The following is a 23,744-nucleotide window of genomic DNA, read 5'->3' on the forward strand; positions in this document are numbered from 1 at the left end:
AGTGTGCTTCTGAAATGAAAGTAAACCAATTTTCTCTGCAAGTAAAAAAAAAAAACAAAAAAAAAACACCAACAGTTATTGCAGTGGTCACTCTTAAAACTGGTTAATGTTTGTTCTGTTTCAGAAGTACACCTGTGATTTTACTTTGTCTAAACTGAGTACAGGGAATGGAACAACTTTTCCACTGAGAAAAAGTAGCTAATTAGATAAATTTTAATCTAAAACACAGTAATACTTAGTCCAATTTTAAAATTAAATTAAAAATTTCAGTCTAGACCTAAAAATAAGTGATAGATGGTGGTAACTTTCAAATTTAACATCCTATAACAGTATATAGCAAAAAATATCGAGCAGCCGCTTGTTTGATAATTCAAGCAAGCGGAGACTATCAGTCAGCTCCATGCAAACTTTAAAAGTTGTCAAACTTTCTTGAGGATTGATTTTGTATTTGCAACATGGCAAGTCTTTTTTATATTATTCAATAAACCACTTTCCTTTTGTTATCTTCCAAAAATTGCATTACAATATACTACCAAGGCTACATTACATCAACACTATCACATGTTACTGAAAATGAAATTAAGAAGATACGAGAAACTTTTAATCTAAATTGATATATGTATTTTTAAAAAAAGGGAAAAAATAAGAACTTGGCAGTATCTTTTGCTGTTTTTACAATAATGCAGTCATATACCATATTTTCCAGACCACAAGATGCACTTTTCTTCTTGGAAAAAGCTACCAAAATTTTTTCTTGCATCTTATGGTCTGAAGGCATAGTAGGTGCATTCAACAAGAATTTTTTTTTTTTTTTTAAGTTAGACTGTATATTGTTCTTGCCTATCATATGCAAGTGAAGATTTATTCATATCTTGCACACCAGAACTTGTTCATTAATTTCAAGAAAGCATCATCCTACTTTCTTTTAGAAATCCAAAGTCTTTCAAGAAACATAAAATCAGCAATGTCCTTAATAGTATTGAAGATGATGCTCTCTCTGAAGAAAGTGAAGGTTTAAGTTGTGCTGAGAGAGAGAGAGAGAGAGAGAGAGAGAGAGAGGGGAGGGATGACAACAATATCCGTTTCTCACCTTTCCTTTCAGAACCTGGAATAAGTTTCAGCATAGTGTCAAATGACGTATGCAGGTAAAAATGTTTATTCTGGATAATTTACATAAAATGACTAGCTTTACAGAGCACCAATTGTAATTTTGAAGATTAATCAGACCTTGTATTTCAGTAACTATCACATAGGCATTTCAGTTAAAAAAATAGGACTTTTTTTTCTTTTGTGTACACAGCTTTTATATACATATTAGATATTTTTGAGAATGGATGCTTTACAAGCTAATCTTGTGCAATTTCAATTTTTTTACAATAAACTAAATAACCTTAATGAAATAAAATACACTTATCTTCCTTTGTATACAAAACAGGTTTATGAAATCTTGATTTAAGATAAAGCTTTTGGATAAGATAATATGACGAAAGTAATGAAAGTGAAAAAATATTTCAAGGAGAACAAACATCGATGCATATATAAATATTTACATGTTGAAAATCTCCAACATTCCAGTATTAACACTATGAAACACTATTTAAGTTACAACGTTCAAATGAACTTGAATCCAGCATCAACTGCATTCAGATGTATTCTTTGCACCAAGAAATTTTGTTAATATAGATCATACCAAGTTTAAGAACCTACAAACTGTTCATGGCGAATATGCTCCTACAACGTGCATAGATAAGGTTTCCTTCAGCAGTTCTTCAGTGATGTGAATGAATATTATTTATAGATATTCACAACGTCTAATTTTACCTAAGAACCAAAGAAATATTCAAGATCTTTTTATGTGAATGCGTTTTACTACACTTACATCCTGGGAGAAACTGCTTGCATTCTCATTCTTATCCTCACTTTCTTTCCGCCGTGTTTTGTTTTTAGGTTCTTCATCATCCTTATCAGTATCTACATGCCCAGAAGAAGAAGCTACCCACGATATTGAACTCGACAGCTTTCTTTTATACAGTGCAACTTTTTCTTGGCTGTCCGCAACCTTTTCCATATTATTATTTTTCTCTTTAATATCTGAAAGCATGTGTGATATGTCATCTGAAATATTTTCTGTTGAATATCCTTGAGAAGGTGCTGATTTTGATTGTGACATTAATGCCAGTTCCGATGAACTGAGACGAGGTGCATCAGGAAGAACTCTAATAATTAAAAAAATAATAATAAAATAAATAATTATAAATAAATAAATTAAAAAATTATATATATAATAATAACAAATAAATAAAATATCACCATTATAATCACAATTAGAAAAATCTGCCTGTAAAAGACAAACAGATAAAATTTTAACAATACTCATGAGAGAGAGAGAGAGAATATGCTGAAAAATACCAAATAACTGTGCTGTGTACAGTAAATCTATCCTAAAATTCTTCCAAGAAAATAAACATCAAAAATGTTAGTACCAAAAAATGAACAACACTACACAATATAAATTCTTTACTCCGTTCACATTAATAATAGGATCAATAACCTTTCATGCACAAGATTAAAATTAAAAAGAAAAAAAAAGAACAGAGGTTATATTGAGTATATTATAATTTAAATTTAATAAATTATGCTTTCAATATAACAACAAAATATAAATTTTGTTACATTTCAAAAATGCATTTTTGAACAGAAAACAATTGGGGCTACTATAGCGGCATGGTGTATCCATAATCTTGTATACTGTAGATAATGAAAATTGTTTTTCGCTCGAATCTCTCCTGAATACGCGGCATAAACTAACCTAACCTTTTTTAAATAGTTCAAAAGGTGTACAGTGGAACTTGATTGTCCATCAGGCCGAGACCATGATGGTTAATCAAATAGAAGGATAATAGAATATGTAATTAAAAACATTATACATAAAATACACTGGGCCATCTAACCTGTCTATTTTATTACATAACCTAATGAAATTTAAATTTATTATTTATTTTTTTACTGGGTCATCAAAAAATCATAGTACAGATATCTACATACATACCTATTTTTAATATTTTGACTTACGTTGGTCTAGTAATGTCATAAAAAAATTTAAAAGAAAACATTATTACTTAATTAAATTTCTTTTCTAAAAAAAGTCAGTCAATTTCTTTTGTTTCATTACCCCTCGAGCCTTTTGGGAGGCAATGTTACGAATTTTACGCAAAAGTAACACTTGCGTAGCATCTGCTTCTTCTTGTAACTCGAACCACTCAATGCACTTTGACAACATAGTTTCAGCTTCACAGTGGCAAATTATGTTTGTTGTTCCACCAGAAGCAGCTTTTTCTTCTTCTTCAGTTTCAGAATCATTTGAAATTGTCATCACTCTTTGAACAATTTCATTGTCGTCTAAAATTTCGCATCTGACATCCATATCCAGCCAATCGTTTACTTCCCTCATCAAAATATTTTTAAAACCAGGAACATTCGAACATAACCGCAAAATTTTAGTTTCTTTTGGAATGGTTTCTGTATCGAATATATTTCTGGTCACAACTTATTCCAACTTCTTTGTATTGTTTGAACTGGAACATTATTCCAGGCATCAGCGACATTGAAAATTGTATCCCTTATAGTGTAGCTTTTCCAAAACTATCACATCTAATTTATTTTCTGCCAAAATAGGTTTTTGACTAATTTTTACAGCTTAAAGCACTGTTGATTATCCATTAAATTCTTAGCAAAGCTTATTATCTTAGTACTCATCTCTGAGATTTGTATTGGTTAAAATTAAAAATTACGTGAAAGGAAAGTAAAAGGGAGTAAAGGTGAAACTTCCATTACATTAATTTATTAAATTTAAAAACATATCCCTAGGAAGAGGGAGTGCACCACTTTTTTCCTGGTTGTTATTTATAAAAATTGTATGAAAGAAATTCGCGTGTTAAAAAGCCAAGGGTTGGATGTGAAGCTTTCGATGTCGTCCTCAGTTGAAGTTGTGAGTGATAATTTATGGTATCGCAGTACCCAGGAGACATGTTAAACATGTTGAAATTTGATCTGTTTGAGTTGCCATATTGGTGATAGATTCGTAGGTAATCTGGTGTTTAAAATTTCGTATTGACTCTGTTAACAAAACCATTCTACAGCAAGGGTTTCATACTGGAATATCTTATAATTTGATTTAAGTTTAATTAGTGTGATTGCATTATCTATTAACAGATCGTGATTAAAAGAGTGTACATGTTGACTGAGTTTGGTTCCTAGTTGGTCTGATTTGAAACTATTGTAGTGATAGTATGTTCTAGTGTTGGCTGTTTTAGATGTTCCAAATTTTGTGGTGGTAATGCCTATGTAGCACGCATTACATCCTGGTTGGAATTTTATAAGGTATATTATACTGTTTATATCATGGATGTTGTATTTATAAGTTTCTTTGTATTTGCCAAAAAAGGTACTTAGTTTATTATATGGTGAAAAAATTAATGTGATGTTTGTTCCTCTGAAGGTATTACGGAGCTGGGGTGCAAGTTGGTTATGATACTGTAGTGTAACTATGGTATTTTGTGTATGATCAGTACTAATGTTATCGATGCAAGGATTATTAATTTTTTCTTTTATGGCTAATATGGTTTCTTGAATTAGCTGTTTAGGGCATTTTACAGCTATAAACGTTTTTGTCAGGTATAGTAGTTCTGTTTCCAAATCTTCCTGTGAATGGTTGTATTTAATAGTATTGTAGATTTGGTTATATAATACTGAATCTTTTGTACTATAGGAGTGGTGGAAGTGAAAATGTAGAAATCTTCCTGTATGCGTCTTTTTCCTGTATATTTGCATTTTGAGTTTATTATCAGATTTATATACAGGGTGTCTCAAAAATATTGGTACAAACGTTTAGGGGAGGTAGGTAACATCTAAAGGAATGTGAATCGCATAGGAACCCATAACCGGAAACGTCACAGCAAGTCGGTACACGGCGCTGTTCATGAGTTTGCAAGAGGGAAAATTTCTGGTTTACTCTTTCAAGCAGTAGATACCGCACGAAGAGCATGCATCGATATATGAACTGTGAGCTGGCAGACATGCACCTAGTGTATAGATTAGCGGAGGGCCCACATGGTGTGCGCTCCCATGCAGCACAACATCGCTTTGCAATAAATGTATGGGCACGTATAGTAAGTAACTGCTTAGTCGGCCGATACCTGTTACCATCCCGCATGAACTCCGCTAAATATCAGATCTTTCTTGAACAAGTTCTACCAGGGTTACTTGACAATGTTCCAGCAAATGTGAGATGCAACATTTGGTTTAAACATGACGGGGCGCCTGTCCATTATGGAAGGTGGATTCGTGACCATTTGAACATGCGTTTTGGGCGTCGATGGATTGGCTGTGGTGGACCCGTTAACTGGCCTGGCCCCCATGCTCACCTGATTTATCGAGCCTTGATTTCTTTCTGGGGGGGGGGGGAGAACCCTCAAATCTATCGTGTACAAATCACCTGTGGAGACAGAAATGGATCTCGTGGCGAGACTCATCGGCACTGCTGCTACTGTCAAAGAAACTCCAGGTGTTCGACCATGCCCGCCAATCCATGCTGCGTCGGTGTCACGCATGCATTGTGTCTCTCATGGTTTGTTTGTTTGTTATTTAGTTTTTAGGAGCATTAGCAACTAAGGCCATATTGCTCCGGGATATGCGGTGGTCATTCCCTGACCTTTCTGCATCTTCCGCATTGGTGGTGATGGGCTCGAACCCCGGTCTAATCAAGAAGTGTGTGCTATGCACTGCTGCTCCTTCCCACCTGGCTACGGAGGCACCACGTCTTATGGTGGAACCTTCGAGCATCTGTTGTAACATCATGAAATGCATCCATCTCGTACTCCATTGTTAATATTATGTCAAATAAAAGTTTGCCACTAATTACTGTCTTGTGTCATTTCTGCTTCTTGTGCCTCTTCTACTACTTTCCCGTGACGTTTCGGTTATGGATTCCTATGCAATTCACATTCCTTTAGATGTTACCTACTTCCCCTAAACATTTGTACCAATATTTTTGAGATACCCTGTATAGCCAGATTTAAAAAAGTTAATGCTATTGTCTTCTTCTAGTTCTAAAGTATTTCAATCTGTTATGGATGGAATTGAATTTTCAGAAAATTCAATCATACGAAATTTTAAACACCAGATTACCTATGAATCTATCACCAATATGGCAACTCAAACAATTCAAATTTTCACGTGTTTAACGTGATGCATCCTGGGTAATGCGATACCATAAATTATCACTCACAACTTATGCCATTCACCAACTGATGACAATGACATCGAAAGCTTGACATCTAGCTTTTGGCTTTTTAATACGCAAATTTCTTTCATAATTTTTATAAATGACAAACAGGAAAATGGTGGTGCACCCTCTCTTCCTAGGGATATGTTTTTAAATTTAATCAATTAATGTAATGGAACTTTCACCTTTACCTTCTTTTACTTTCCTTTCATGTAATTTTTAATTTTAACCAATACAGATCTCAGAGGTAAGTACTAAGATAATAAGCTTTGCTAAATTTTTGAATGAACATTTAGGGATAACGACGTTTCATACCCTCACTCATACACTGGTCCATTGGTTGAATGAGAGATGTGTTTGCTGGTAGAAAGTGGCATGATATTTTGCCATCATCTTTTTAAATCACATATGTGTATGGGATGAGTAGACACATTGTCCATCAGTAGCATTGCATATTGTGGTAAACCTTTTGATGCCAAATGTGATCTTACACATGGTACAAATATTCTATGAAACAAATCATGAAATATATCTTGGCTCATCCACGCATTGTTTTGCAAGAATATTTAACTGGCAAAGCATTTAAATTAATATTTTTAAATGATCTAGGCTTTTTTGGTTTTTCTATAACAACCAAAGGAAATTTATGACTACTGCTGGCATTAGCACATACCATTATAGTGATGCGATCATTTTGCATCTTATATCCCAGTGCCATACATTCAGTCATTGAGGCCAGTGTCTTTCGAGGTAGTGCCTTCTAATTAAGGCCAGTCTCATCACAATCATATATTTGGTCTTTAACCAAACTTCGATCAGCTATTTCCTTCTGTAGTTTTTCACAATAAACAGAAATTGCTGCTCTATCTGCACTTAGCTTCTCACCCTGGATTGATAACTATTGAACACCACGGCAAAACTTAAATTTGTCCAACCATCCGATGCTAGCCTTGAATGAAGGATCTCCACCTAGTTTTTTATTGATTTCAATGGCTTTTTCGATTATTATAGATCCGGATAATGGAATTCCTTGGCTACGTTTCTGAACAAACTAGTTATACGTTGCAGTGTCCAATTGTTCATTTTTAGCAAGCTTCATTGTTTTACGACTTTTAACATTACTGTCAGTGGTTTCCATTTTCGACACGTGGTTTTCAATTTTGTCTGAATCATGCTTTATATCATTTACTGTTGTTCTCCCTATTCCATAAACCAATGCTATACTTGTAGCACTTTCACCTTTCCTTAGATGATTGATTATTTAAATTTTTTGTGATAATCCCAATGCTACTCGCTTACGTCTGTAATTTCAATGGGTTTACTAAATAAAAATTATTAAAATATGAAACAAGAGGTTAAAGTTCAACTGTATACAGTGAGTTGTAAACAAAGACTGAGTGACACATGGCACCAATATCACAATCCATTACCATTATCATAATGTGGTAGTGTATTCTTACGCTATAGCATCTGGTAGTTATAGTAGCACCAAACAGTTTATTATTAATATTATTATTTATTTATTTTTTTACAGTGACACCTATAGAACTCTAATATGGTGTATGGATTGAAAATTAAGAAAAATAAGGTACTTTTTTGACACTGCACTTAAATTTTTTATGTAGACTCATTTTCTGAAAATATGGGCAAGAGGAGAAGTAGAAGTAACAAATGAGTAAAATTTAGCTTGATGAATACATAGAAGAACTGTAAACAGACTGACTAGTTGAGGTACTTGTTTAGACTGGTCTGGAAGAAAGAGGTAGAAACAGAGATGCTACTTCAAGTAGAACAGAGCCTATGGAAATATCTATAGCAACAGCCATACAGCAGTAATGGTTAATCACTGTGAGAAAGTGTGAAGAAAGTTGTAAGAGATGTAACAGATTCTAAGAGTTTATGATGGTACAAAGTCAGCAGCTGTTCAGAAGAAAAATAATGCCAAGACCAAAACAGAACCCCTTATCTTTCTCTATAATTCAGAAGCAACGCTTGTGACAAGAAAGGTTAGAAGTCAGAATTATTCCCAGTAAACATATGTGATGCTTCAGTTCTCAGAGGAACTCAGGCATTACTTGAAAGGTTAGAAGACAGGGAATCAACAATCATCACACACAGTGAGTGTGTCAGAGAGAAAAATGGATTACCCAATTACAAAAAACAGGAGATACTGTAAGGTGCCTGTTAAAAGAACTTAGAACTTCATGCCAAACAATCAAAAGCATCAGTAATGTTGATATGTCAAATTTATCCAAAGAAGAGTAATACAAGTAAAGATATTACTGTTGGATCAATGTTGGCAGAAACCATATCAGCAAATGGAAGGTTTCAAGTATGGGAAGGTCTTAGATACCCTGTTGATGAAATGAATGAATACTCATATCCAAGAAGTCTTTCATCGTTTTAGATTACAGATTCTTCATAGGCAAGAAGAACTTAACTGAGCAGTATGAAATTAAAATACCGCAATTATAGATAACTATTCATTAAAGAAACTTTCAACCCCAAAAGCAAGTAAGGTGCCTGAAACTGAAACTTACTGCTCAAAAATAACCAGTAATTTTGAGAGAGCAGCAAGAAATTGCAATGAATCAATAAGTTATTTTAAAAAGGCATTTTGCTCAGTCCTATATAAAAGATTACTGTATAAGATGAAACATGCTGGAATCATGGGATGGATGGAAGCAGAGGCAGGGAGTTGTTAATAATGGTTACTTTTCAACATTAGCCAACTAGCTAAGGATAAGTAATGGGACCACTGTTGTTTCTCATTTTCTTAAACAGCACTGACGGAGGGATATAGGATGCGATGTCAAGACTGGGAGAGTAATAATGAGCGCCATGGCTTGCTTCATCAGGATGACATGGATATGTTTCAAGGATGGTTGGAATAGTGGTAACTAAGTTTTAATGCTGCAAAATTCAGGGTCTTAAAATAACATATGGTGGTGGGTTAACTTAACACAGCAATGGTGGCACGATACCTGTCAGGTGTAGCACAAAATGAACCTTTGTGCAAAAGTTTTTTTGGTTCAAGGTTAATGACTGAAAATTTATATATACAGTATTCCGAAATGTAGGCAGTTTTGTGTGAAATAGCATGTCAGGTGTAACGTGGCCACTACTGCAACTTTTTTTTGTTTAGTGTTCACAAACATCTTAGTATTGCTCTAAAGAAATATTAAATATTAATAAATATATTATTTACTTATTAATTCATTTTTCAGGCAAAAACAATTTTTCTTGAAGATAAATAATATATCAGCAGAAATGTGTGTATATGTAATTTTTGAATTTTTTTAAGCTTACCAGTTTTAAATTTAAATGGAAGTGACTAATAATCCCATATACACATACAATTTTTAAATTTTTCCATGCTTAACAGTTTTATAATCTTAAATGGAAACAATTAACAGTATCTAATATATATATATATACTAGGGTCTCAAAGTATGTGAATTCAGAACATGCAATGCCAGACTGACCCCCTGATTCATATGTATTTTCATGACTTGTAGTTATAGCTTGTCCATTTGTAGCACTCTGATGGCAGCGATGGGTGAGAGGAGAAAGGAAGGAAGGAATGGAAGAGGAAGGTTGACATCCTAGCAGTACTGGCTTCCTGAATTTGGCATGCTTTAGTTGCCAGTTTTACATATTATATATATATATTAAAAAAAGGCCAATTTGGGGATTTTTGGTTAATCAACTATACTCTGGCCATAATGCAAAAGCTTGTATGGTAATAAATAATAATCATTTAATGCCAAAGGCACACTTGTCAAGGCACTGCAGTTAGCAGCATTTATAGTTTCGTTATTGAATATCAAATAATCACTCAATCAATCAATCAATATCACTTTATTGCCAAGTTTAGGCTGCGAGAATGCTACTATGACAATAAAATTAAGATTAAATATTCATCATGTTTTCTATTCAATAATAAAATTAGTTTCACTGTTCAGATCACTGTTCATAAGTTGCTTTACTTTCAACTGGAAGAAATCTCCTAGATTAATGACCCATGAAGTGGGTAGACAGCTTGTGTGGTTTTAAAACGAAACCACTATTTATTCAAATTAGAAGTTGAAACATATCATAACATTAATAATTTACTTTTTAAAGAGGAATTTAATTTATATTGTTTGTTTGTTTGGTTGGGGATTTATTAGATGCATTGGCATCTGTGGCCATAGTGTGCCAATTTAATTTATATAGAATTTATTTCATTAGTGAAATAAACTGCTATATAAATTAAATTCCTCTTTAAAAGTAAATATGTGCTTAACTTTTTTAAAATGGACAAACAGTAGAGAAGCCATCATTTGTCTGCAGAGTAGAATTGATATGCATCTCAATTTATGATGTGGGAAAAAACTGGGGATATGAATAACATGGTTTTTCATTAGGAAAAAATCATTTAAACTTTAGATTAAAATAATTTAAAACTAATTTTAAGCTAAAATCGCAGTAAAACACTATCATCATTTACTAAATATTTTTGCAGTTTAGCTCTAACACATTAATGTTCATTTTTTTAAAAATTATTAATACTAATAATATTTTGTTATTTGGAAACAAAATATAAATTTTGTTTTAATTGACTTGCAGGATGCACAAGTTTTTTAATGACAGTTTATTCCAATTAAATAATGCAAACTAGAAAGGAATATTTGGTAGGCATCGTTAATCCCTACTTCAATTATACATGCAAATAATTCTCATACTTGCTAATCAGAAAAAGTGGGGCTTTATTCTAAAATGGACAGTAAGATAACAACCTTAAGAGTACTCATACAAACATAATACACACAATAACTAGAGTCCTAGGGAAAAGCTGTGAGCATAATTGCTACCAGAGGCTGCTTTCTAGTAGCAGTGTTTTACATTTTTCTCTCGTCCTCTAGTGTTGCTATCACTTATTTGGTAAACTTTGTAACTTAGCATGACCTGCTTTTTCATGTTACAGCTAGTCATACAGTGCTTGCACGAGGTAACCAGACTGATATCACTTTAGAATGGCTTAGAGTGAAAAATATAGAATGCCTAGTGTAAGTGTGGGTACAGCAGGAAGAACGAATGTATGCTTGGTTAAGCATGTGGTTACTCCCTTCCATAAAGGATATATTAGCATACACAAAAAATATTTAATTCCACATGACCAAGGTAAAAATTCACATCTGTAATCTAACTTTACTCTCTCAGCTGCTTTAAAGTGAAAAACTGGTCACTAATTCAAGCATTTTATGACCAATCACTTAGCTGTGAAGAGAGAATTATCATTGCTTTATTGCATGGATTACAATAGCAAATGATATTGCAAAGTATGGATACACTCTCTTCGACAGCTATGCACAATTTTTATGTAATAAATAACATAAGTGTATTTATTTAATTTTTTGTACAGCTTGTCATCTGCAACATTAGTGAAAATAGCAGCAAAAATTAAACATAGTGATCTTTATTCATTATTAAAAATAAAATATCAAGTAAATTGATAAAAGACTGTGCATACCTCAAGTAAATTATTCCTTAATATTAAATGGAATGTTCTTCTCCAAAACTGCAGAACCACTACGTATACTTCTCTAAAATCCAGAAAATTTTAAAATCAGGCAACTCTCAATCCCCAAAGGAGGCCGGATTTTAAAGAGTTTATTGTGTGTATATATTTACAATGAAAAATAACTTGAATAAATAATATAATAAAGAAAAGAATAAAGGAAGAAAGTACAAAAAAATACACTAAGACCATCAATGGCTGCAACGCATTACCAATTGCATGTTGGCAGACTATAACGAAACATATAACAAGTTAGCAGAATGGCCAATCCAAGTAAGAAGTAAATACAAAGAAAACTAGCATGTTGCTATAGCAAAAAATGGGGAAGCAAAATTAAAAATACAGGTGTTGAAGAAGGGATAGCCAAATGATATAAATTTAGCAGCACCTCTTCAAGGGTGCTTATGTCCAAATTGCACAAAATACCACTATACAAAGAAAACCAAACTATACCACAATGATGGGCAGAAATATGAAGCAAAAATAAAAAAAAATAAATTAAAAGATGGACTCTCAATTTATTTTTCCTTCATATCATATCACTGGTTACATCATTGTAGTAGATAAGCTTTTATTTCCTTTATATAAGTCATGTAATCTGGCCATGGATGCCATTAAATTTATTTCAACTGGCTATCAACCATCTAAATTATTTTAGGAATCTAGAGTAGCCGATATCTGTGGTGGTTGAGATATAAATGTGATAAAAATGTAAGTTAATTTATATACCAACTGTATTCACATTTACAAAAAGAATGCTACAGAGCAATATGATTTGACATCTGTGAACAGTATTATATAAATCTTGAAGCAGAATATAAGTTTTCAGTGACTATAAGTCTTTTCTGTGAGAGCAGTGTCTCCTGTTTTCCACATAGCTATGTGGAGACTCACTAAAACTGACACTTGAGCACCATTTTCTTGTTTACTGATGGCCTAAGTTTCTGGTTTCTGTTCAATAGAAACAGTCTGTTTCAGTTTTAATATGATGGCCACACACCAACTGAAATAAATAAAAACTTGAAGAATGTTAAAATTAACTGTACAGTAATAAAATTTTTTTTAAGGATTACAGAAAAGTGGCTAGAATGAATAAATAGGCAGAAAGCAAAGTGGGAATACAGTTTCTGAGAAATTAAAGGGTGTCTACAGGAATATAAAAGGTAAACACAAACAACAGCTGTGACAGATTCTATGTATTTCTTTTTATTTTCCAGATTAGAATGTCTTAATTGACTACAGTTAATCTGCAATACAGATAATCAAAAATGTTAATTCCTTCTGCAAGATCCTTATGCATATTTAACCCCCCCCACTATAGTAACGTATTGTTTCCTTTGTAATCAGCATTCTTAATTGGCTTGTCATTCTGCTAATGAATTCTTAATTTATATACACTGAGTAGCCATTTTATATGATACACCTACCCTTTTCTTGAAATGTTGTTGGTTTTTTTTTTTTTTTTTAGGAGCATTAGCAATTAAGGCCATATTGCTCCGGGATATGCGGTGGTCATTCTCTGACCTTTCTGCATCCTCCGTATTTGGTGGTGACGGGCTCGAACCCCGGTCTAATCAAGAAGCGTGTGCTATGCACTGCTGCTCCTTCCCACCTAGCTACGGAGGCGCCTTTTTCTTGAAATGGAGTACCTCTTAAGGACTGTTCATAACATGAAATATAAAGCAGGTGGGTAGATATGAAGGGATGTATGTGTACAATTCAGTGCAAAATGAAAGATTTAAGTGACTTTAAACATGGCATGGTAGCCATTGCAAATAAGAATACCTCAGAAACTGTAACCCTGCTGGAGTTTTCACACATTATTGTAATTGGTGCACTAATTAAATAATCAGCCAACAGCAATCCTGTGGTCTGAAACAGCTGGATGATGCAAGAAGCTAAACAGAGGCCATCAAAACTTGTGCAGGTTACCCCAGTAATATTACATTCAGTCACATAACAACCTAGTACGACAACGGAGAAGCACTTTTCAGAATGCTAATTGAACTCTTTGTCATAGATGGTGGGGTATTGCTGCTGGTGACCAAATTGGATGCCATTCCTGTTAACAACTAAAAATCAAACAAACAAAAAAAAATCTGGTTACAGTGGGCCCAGGAATACCAACACTAGACAGTGCAGGATTTAAAAAATGTTGCCTTGCCTGACAAATCCCAGTTCCTGTTGATGGGAAGACTAAAATATGGAAAGAAAAACCAACATGAATCAATGGATCCAGCCTATGAGGTGTCAAGAATGCAGGTTGGTGGTGGTGGTGTAATCGGACTAAAACTTTCATGTTTGTATTTCATGTTTATAACACTCCCCCCCCCACCACCAGCAGAATTAATAAACATTTTGTTTAATTGAATGCCATGTGCATTTTACACAATATTTTAAAATTAAAAGTTTTTATTAAAAAAAAAATGTCATCCATAGTCTAGACTTTGTACATATACCCAGTAATCTCGAATGAGGCAATTAGAAACAGCTTGAACCATTAAGGTTAATTAAGAGGGTGTCATCAGACTCAGGAAAGATTCCTCTGGATTTGAAAAGTGCTAAGGTATCATCAATACATATCAGAGGGTTGTGATTAATGGTTACTCTTCAGATTGAGCTAATGCTAGAAGTGGGGTCTCTCAAGGATCATTTCTTGAGCCATTGTTGTTTCTGATTTAATATATAACTCTGAGAAAGGAACAGAGAGCATGATGTATAAATTTGCAAATGATGCGAAGATTGGGAAAGTGTTTAATGATTAGTGCCAAGTAGCATTCCTTCAAGGATGATCTGGATAGGCTTCAAGGATGGTTAGAAAGGTGGCAGCTGTTTTAATGCAGCAAAATGTAAGATCCTACACCTGGTGGGGTTGAATTAAAGACAGTAGAGGAAGTAATGGATTTACAATATGAGCTACAATATGAGTTACAATATGAGCACACATGAAGCACTCTGAGCAGTGCAGAATGGGCAGCAAGAAAGACCCGTGGTGTCCTACTGATGATTTACTGAACATCTGCTTTTAGAGATAGAGAGAAGTCACAGTTCCATAATGCACTTGGAACATTGTGCACAAGCATGGAGAAAAAAAGATATAAAGCTTCTTGAAGGTCCAAAAACAGGCAATGGGCTTCCTAAGATCTGCAAAAGGGAAAAGACAAACTACCAATATGTGGGCCACACACCATAACAAACCATGCACCCTCAGAGGCATTGATTCAACAAGGTGTCGGAAGTGCTTGGGAGGTATGGCCAACCAAGCTGTGTGTAATGCGGTCAGCAATGCAGGTATGGAAGTGATTCGTGTACCAGACGCCTGATATGCCTTTCCATAGTGTCCCACAAGTGCTCTATAGCAGGGGTGGCCAACAAGTCAATCACGGCTTTATTTTCGGTCGATCACAACAAATTTTAAATATATATGAAAAACAGATTGCTCAAAATCTAAATATTATTATTATGCGCTCCACTGCATACGCTAATTACAAATCCGTTAACTACATAACTACTCTTTTCGCCACACAGCTGCTAGGCTGGTCTAATGAAAATTCACGCAGGTAAGTGGTGGCAAGCATAGTGTATGTGTAGAATTCTTATTTAGCTTACTTAATATTAATAGCTGGACGGTACTTATACATTAATTTAATAAACTTAACTCAATTTAAATTTGATTTTAAATGAATACTACGAAAAAGAGCAAAATATATCATTTTCATCAAGAGAATTTTTTTTTTTTGTAATGATAAAAGAAAAATGCTGTTGTTTGATTTGCAATGCTTCTGTGGCTATACCCAAAAAAAAAGGAAATTTAGAAAGGCACTTCAAAGCACTGATTAGTATTTTTGCATATAAATATCAATTTTTGGCAATGGCTAAGGATCTCAAAGGGGGAAAAAAAAAATCCAATCATTTTGCAAATTGTAAGATCATTTGCAAAAATATCCTGTTTTTGAATTTAATAGTGAGAAATATGTTTCCGAAATTGAGAAAAAGTCGTGGATTATTTTGAAACCAGATTTAGTGATTTTAAAACAATTGAAGACATTGTTCAATATATTTCTTATCCATTTAATGTCAACTTAGATACGAAACAAATTGCAAAAAAGTCGCTGAGATTTTTCAAATGGAGAAAATGTTACTTGAAAATGAAATTATATTACATTGCGAAACGATATCTTCCTAAAAGCCAGATCATCAGAAGAAAACTGAAAATATGTTTGCTGAGAAAAGTACCCAAATGTAAAAAAATGCAGTGAACTTTTAAATTCCTGTTTTGGTTCATCATATCTATGTGAATTGTCCTTTTCATATTTGAAACAAAGATGAAGAATCACTCTATTGTTACGGACTTGCATACAAAAGATTTTTATGGTTGGCCTTATCACAGTATATCCCCGATTTTGAAAGCTTGGCAGATGACATGAAGACAGAAACTCTGCATAAATTAAAAATTTAAATACATGTGAATTTAAAATAAGAATTTTGAATTGTATTTAATCTTAAAATTTATAAAACATTTTTCAATATGCATTGATTAACTTTTTTAACCATGTGCAATGAAATTCTTGAGATGGTAGATCGCAGCACATTTTGAAGAAAAAAAGGAGATCACATCACAAATTAAGTTGGCCACCCCTGATCTATGGGATTGATATCGGGGGAGTTAATATGCCAATTAATATGCTAGAAGTCAGAACGGTGTTCCTCAAACCATTTCTGCACAACAACTGCCTGATTTCTTGGCACATTGTCATCTTGGAAGACACCACTGCCATTCGGGAAAAAGTGTAACATAGCGGGGTGTACACAGTCAGCAAGCAGTTGATGATAGCGGAGACCAATGATACAATGTTCCACATGCACCAGGGGTCCAAGTAAAACATGTCCCACACCATAAAACTACCTCCACCCGCCTGCACTTTTGATATCATACGTGATGGATCAAGAGCTTCATGTTGTCGACGCCAAATCCATACACGACCAACCATGGTGTGGAATAAATAACGTGACTCAGCTGACCAGCATACCTTCTTCCAGTCTTCTAACGTCCAACTTGCATGCTCTTTGCACCAGGCGAGTCTTTTAGGCCGATGAACCTTGGTCAGGAGAGGATGCCACAGGAGTCGTCTGCTGGTACAGCCCATACGTGCAACGCACAGTCATGTAGGTTATTGTTGCGGATTGGCCCATGTTGTATTGGGTAGTCAACTATTAAACAGTGCTGTGCCTGTCTGAGTCGTTGGACCTGCCTCTCACTTCTAACATCACCCTTTTGCTGACCTTTGCAGTTATGCTGTCGGGTTGTTGTTTGACCATTTTGACACCAGTCCTGGTACACTTTAACTAACTCGCTCTCGAACACCCGACCAGTTCAGCCATTTAGGAAACTGAGGCACCAGAGCAATACGTTACTAGTCATTCCCGAGTTACGTAAAACTCGACGAAGTAAGAAGTCCTGGAATGTATCTCTTACGTATGTCAGGGACTTCTGTATTTTTGGATTAACTGGGAAATTAATTATCCGGGATATGGTTTTTACCATCTATCACGGAAAGTCGAGAGTCTGCTGTAATTGTAAACAGATGGCAGCATGAAAATGGATTTTAAAATTGGAGGAGGAGATTATAAAATATTCTCCTCCTCCTCTACATCTATTTATAATTACATCTATTTATAATTAGATGTAGAATATGCATCTCCTCTACATCTATTTATAATTAGATGTAGAATATGCAGGATATGCAGTGGTCATTCCCTGACCTTTCCGCATCATCCGTATTTGGTGGTCACAGGATCGAATCCCGGTCTAATCAAGAAGCGTGTGCTACGCACTGCCGCTCCTGCCCACCTGGCTACGGAGGTGCCATTTTTTGAAGTAATTTCATTCTAATATTGGGCAAGCAAGTGAAAATAAGAATAAATTAATACAGGTGACCTCGGTATAACACAGCACATTTACAACATGGTTTCCCTCTAACACAATTGATAAATTGCAGCAATCCTCGCACAACATGGTACTTTTATAACATGGTTAGAGAATTGTGGCAACACTCACATAACACGGTATTTTTGAGCTTTTGTGCAGGGAAACCCCTGCTGTTATGCTGGATGTAATTTTTCAATATTTCCATTTTTTTTGTGAATCCCTGCTGTTGACTTGCTGGTTGTTACAAAGAAAAAAATAAATAAATATTGGGAAATTCCCATATTTAATTTTGTTGGTGAATTATGTTAGGTTCTGTGCTACTGAACTTGTACTTCTTTGAGACCATAAAATTTGTGACTTTGAAGAGTGCAGTTTGTGACTTTTAAGGTTATTTTGGTTTTTATTTGATTGTTTATAAATTTTTCCAGATATGTATTACTAAACTTTGTTCCTGAGAACCATATTGGAATAATTTCTTTGTTTTGAATTAAATTCCAGCCCTAAATTATGCCTAAGGAAAGTAAAAAAGCACTGTTCAAAAGAAACTTTATTTCACTTGAGTCAAAGACACAAATTTAGGATCATCTTAAGGCATAAACTTAGCTGAGCAATTAGAATCTTATTTTTTGAATGCAGATCTTTGAACTGAAAGAAGCACAAAGTTCAAAAGGGAGCTATAAAAACGCTTAGCCCTATATCATGACATTTACAAAGCTCTATCAAGCAAAAGTGAACAAACCCAGATTACTGATTTTTTAAAGAGAGCAGAAGATACATGAAATCTAGATGCTGCAGAAGAAAGTTCAGAAGATGAAGATATTCTACAACAGAGAAAATGTTCTTGTTTGATTGTGCTTAGCAGCGATGAAGAGGAAGAAAATTAAATGAGCGTACATTATCTGACATATATGTATCACAGTTTGTAAGCCATTTGTTCAGTTATTACTATTTTTAATAAAAATTAAGTTTCCGATAGTTAAAAAAAAAATTGTATATTTTTGTTAGCTTTTGGAACCCCTCTTTTTTTTTTTTTTTGTACTGGTTCTTAGTCCTGTGAAACATGGTTTCGCACTACACAAGATTTTATAGGAACCTAACTACCCTGTTATACGAGGGTTACCTGTATTTAAAAGCATTGATCCAGAAAATTTTATTTCTATGAATTTTTATAATTTCATGAAGAAATTAACTTCACAGAGCTTGCAGCTAGTGGAAAACTCACTGCCTAGACCCATATATGTTCAGGGAACTCAATCCAGAAAAGAGTTAACTTTCATATAATTCGCCATTACCATTTAAAAAATGTTCTCTTCCACCATCAGCTGACGGGTAACATTTCCCATTGGCAATGCTAGCAATAAAGGCATAGTGATTAACTCAACTAGTCAACTGTGACACATGATAGTACATACAAACTTGAACAAAAATATCAACTATAATGGCCTTTTTTAACAGAGGCCTGGAATGAAATACATATAATATCTTTGTCAACACAAATCAGACAAGACGTGTATTCATTTACTATTATTCTTTTTCTATATAGGCAAACTTTATTTTACTACTTTAAAAATTTTTAAGTGTCCATTAGCTGTCTGGCAAGTGTCAACAAGAATACTGTTTGTATTTTACATATAAACAAATCAGCAAAAAGTTAAATGCGATTAAACTTAAATAATGTTTCATACAGAATAAAGCAATATAAACTACAATTTATATTATTTTCCCTCCTGCATAGTTGAATCATCTTTCATAATACTGTAATAACTATACAGCATTTATGTGTTATGTGTAATAAAACAACGTATATCTCAAAATGTGTGCTTCACTTAGTTTGCTATCTACTACTCAACCTGCTAGTGGGGATGCTTCTTTCATGATACAAGAAGACACAAGACCTAAACTGAAATAGTTATAGCACAATTACATTACTCATACCCATTTTTTTGAAAATAAAATTTCAAAAAGGATATGGTTAATCCTATGCTTTTGTTACAAAACTATATGTTTTATGCACACCAGTTAATAAATTTTTTTTTTTATTGTGAAGTAAATGCATTTAAATGCATTGATTACTGAACACAGCTCTACATGAAAATATCTCCTCATAGAAAATGGCTCATTTCAGGTGATGATTGAAGGAAAGAAAAGGGGCTTTATGACAATTTTAAAATCCAATAACACAGCATGAAGTCAGGAATAAATGTAATATCATGTCCTTATCAATGTAGTTATTATTTATTTTTTTTCTTCATTACTACACAAATCCACCCTGCTACACAGATGATTTGTTTATATGTAAATTGATTGTTCCTTCTCTGTTGACAAACTGCTTTTCTGATGGTGACTCACAGGCCACTTTGACACGATTTGCAGTCAATTAATTACTTCGATGCACAATTTAATTTGTTTAAGGTAATCCCACGATTACTCAGGAATAGCTTAGCTTAAAGTGACCATGACAAGTGAAAAAACAAATAATCGAGAAGTACATCATGTCAAAGAGGGTGAATAGTCAGAAAAACATTTTGGGAAGTGTTAAGTTACACATAAACAAGTACCAAGTGCTCACCGATACTAAATACATATATACTTGGCATCAGATCTAAGCACTGCAGTTCTGGTGGACACATGGAATTTATGATATTGTCATGCTAAGTGTGTAAGGTAAAAAAAAAATAATACTGCTAATGACTGTTTCAGATGGATTAAAAAAAAAAAAAAAAAAAGATAAACAATAAAATGAAATAAATTACCCATTTGACTCCCTCCTCACATAGATAAATTCAAAAGGGGAAAATTCAAGGATCATCCAGCTGACCTTTGAATTTTTCCAAACTGTCAACCACTTATATAACTTATTCCAGTAATTAATAACTCACTGGTTAAAACTCTTCTCACAATCCAGTGTGTGTGGTATGGGTGTTTAATGGCGCACAAGCTGCTTTGGCTATATTGCACCTATTCATAGGAATGTTGAAAAGATAAAAATAAATAAATAAATAATTAATGTGAAGACAGTTCAATCTCATTTCAGGCCAGAAACTAATCACAGTCATTCATACATTCCTATTTGTTTCAAATAACAGAAAAGTTCATTAATATTGGCATTTTCACCAATGATATCATTTCATGTTATCCATTCTCGGAGATTAGCCAGAGAATTAAATATTGAAGTTCGATGTTGTTGATAATGTGGACAGTCAATCAAAATATGTTTGACTGTTAGATGCTCAGAGCACTGTGAACAATGAGGAGGATCATCACCTGTGAGTAGATGGAGGTGAGTTAGATGAGTATGTCCTATTCTAATCCATGCGAGTACCACTTCTTCTCGCCAAACTGTCTGAATGCATGAGTGCCAAAATTTTGGGTCCGGTTTCAACTGGAAAAGTTTGTTATTTGTTTGTTTATACCATAGCTCTGTCCATCGTGCATGGTATGCTGTTTGAATTATATTATAATCTGAAACTGGAATAAAAACAGAGGTTAAGTCTAGTGTTGATGGATTTTTAGCAGAAATATCAGCCAACTCGTTCCCTTTGATGCCTGAATGTGCTGGAATCCAGCAAAAGTTCACTCGTTGCTGACGATCTTCAATTTTCAACAGCAAATACTTGATTTGATTTAATACAGGGTGATCCTTATGAGAGAGATTCTGCATTGCTCTAATTGAGCTGAGAGAGTCGGTGTAAATTAAATATTTTGCAGATGGGTGAAGAGTCAAATTTTCTAGAGCTAATTGTATTGCATATAATTCTGCTGAAAAGCTGCTGTACTAAGGTGGAAGAGAGGCTGATATGATAGCAGAGGGAAACACTGCTGCTGCCCAACATTTGAATGAGATTTGGAACCATTAGTATATATTGGTAAGAAGTCAAAATAGTTTTGAATATGGCTAGCATGGAGTTGCTGCACATTCAGAGTCGGTAAACAATTCTTTCCCCATTGGAGAAAATAATTATCACAGGCTGGTTGAGGAAATGGAATCCATGGTGGGTGAAAATAAATCTTTCTGTGCTGCCTACTCTGGAGAGGAACATTCCAATTTTGTGCTATTTCAAGGAGCCGTAGGCCTGCTGGTCGTATTTTATTTGGTTTATTTCTATAGAGATTGTGATATGGTGGATTAAAGAGATATGGTTGGATGGGGTGCGGAGAACAGTTTCGTATTCTGACTGCATATTTAAGTAGTAACATTTTTCTGCGGAGGTACAGAGGGGGCTCATGGGCTTCAATATATAGACTATAGGTTGGTGACGTCCTATAAGCACCAAGAGCAATCCTCAGTGCATTGTGTTGTACAGGATCGAGCCAGCGCAATACACTCTTTCGGGCAGAATCATAAACTGGGGCACCGTAATCCAACCGAGATCTAATCAGTGCTCTATATAAGAGCAGCAAAGTTGTATGATCTGCTCCCCAAGACTGGGCAGATAGAGCTCTTAGCATGTTCAGCTTTTTCAGACAGGTAGTACGTATTACTTTAATGTGCTCAAAGAAATTTAACTTGCTGTCTAATAAATACACCAGCTGCCGTTGCAGATGAACTCAACAGTTATTTTGCATCGATATTTACAAATGAAAAGCCTTTTGTGGCAATGGGAAATTGTGGGAGCGGAGTTAAAAAATATGTAATTAATGATATTGAAATTTCACAAGATTATTTAATGAAAAAACTTTCGAGCCTACAGACCAGTAAGGCTCCTGGAGTTGATGGAATATACCTTATAATCTTAAGAGAGGCGGCAAGCGAGTGCATTGAACCATTGAGGCTAATTATGCGAGCATCACTAGACTCTGGGGAGATTCCCTTGGATTGGAAAAGTGCAAATGTATCTCCCATACATAAGGGTGGCTCTAAAAGTGAAGTTGGAAATTATCGACCTGTCAGTCTGACTTGAGTAGTAGGGAAAATCATGGAGGCAATGATCAAGGGTGGAATTCAGGATCATTTGGATCGAATTGAAATTCTCAAGGATACTCAGCATGGTTTTGTAAAGGGAAAATCATGTTTAACAAATCTGGTTCGCTATTTCAAAAGGGTCACTCAAGCTGGATTTAGGGAATAATTTCGACATTGTTTATTTAGATTTCAGCAAAGCTTTTGACTCAGTCCCACATGAGTGGTTGCTTTATAAGCTGGAACAGGTTGGAATCACCGGGAAAATCCTTAGATGGATAGAAGGATGGCTTCAGGGCAGGAGGCAGAGGGTTGTGATAAATGGCTATTCCTCAGATTGGGTTGATGTAAGAAGTGGGGTTCCCCAAGGATCAGTATTAGGACCACTGTTGTTTTTAATTTTCATAAACGACATTGATGAAGGGATAGAGGGCGTGATGTCTAAATTTGCAGATGATGTTAAAATTGGTAGAGTAGTTAATGATCACTGTCAAGCTGAGCTTCTTCAGAGAGACCTAGATAGACTTCAAGAATGGTCAGAAAAATGGCAGCTGTGCTTTAATCCAACAAAGTGTACTGTATTAAACCTGGGAAACAGTAATCCCAAAAAAACTTATTCACTTGGTGGAGTTCAACTAAACCCAGTACTGGAGGAAAGGGACTTGGGTGTTACGATACGGTCAGACATGAAATTCTCTGAGCATTGTAAACAGGTTGCAAGGAAGGCCCACGGTGTCCTATCGATGATCTATCGAACTTTTGCAAGTAGAGATAGGGACGTGATAATCCCATTATATAAGGCTTATGTTAGAACACACTTGGAATACTGTGTTCAAGTATGGAGACCGCACCTAAAGAAAGACATCGAGCTTCTTGAAAGGGTGCAAAGAAGGGTAACTCGCCTGGTGAGATCGGCAAAAGGGCGTCCTTATGAAGAAAGACTTCGAATATGTGGGTTGCAGAGTTTGGAAACTAGACACCTTAGAGGAGATTTGATTGAGGTGTTTAAGGCTCTGAGAGGCATCAGTAAAATGAATGAGGACAAAATTTTCAAGATTATAAATGATGC

General features: G+C 34.6%; 1 protein-coding gene across 1 annotated transcript in view; it reads right to left on the minus strand.

Annotated features, from left to right (window-relative positions):
* Positions 1–1,555: 1,555 nt before the first annotated feature.
* LOC150083069 (RNA demethylase ALKBH5-like) overlaps positions 1,556–23,744 on the minus strand; it is an 89,111-nt gene continuing 66,922 nt past the window's right edge. Inside the window, exon 4 of the mRNA XM_090377007.1 lies at positions 1,556–2,216. Within this exon, the coding sequence (XP_090233133.1) occupies positions 1,841–2,216 (376 nt within the window). The 3' untranslated portion in view covers positions 1,556–1,840. The remainder of the gene's footprint in view (positions 2,217–23,744) is intronic.

This window comes from Mastigoproctus giganteus, chromosome 7 (assembly GCF_048544385.1).
Source record: "Mastigoproctus giganteus isolate SK-2022 chromosome 7, ASM4854438v1, whole genome shotgun sequence".
In the NCBI taxonomy this organism is placed as follows: domain Eukaryota; kingdom Metazoa; phylum Arthropoda; class Arachnida; order Uropygi; family Thelyphonidae; genus Mastigoproctus; species Mastigoproctus giganteus.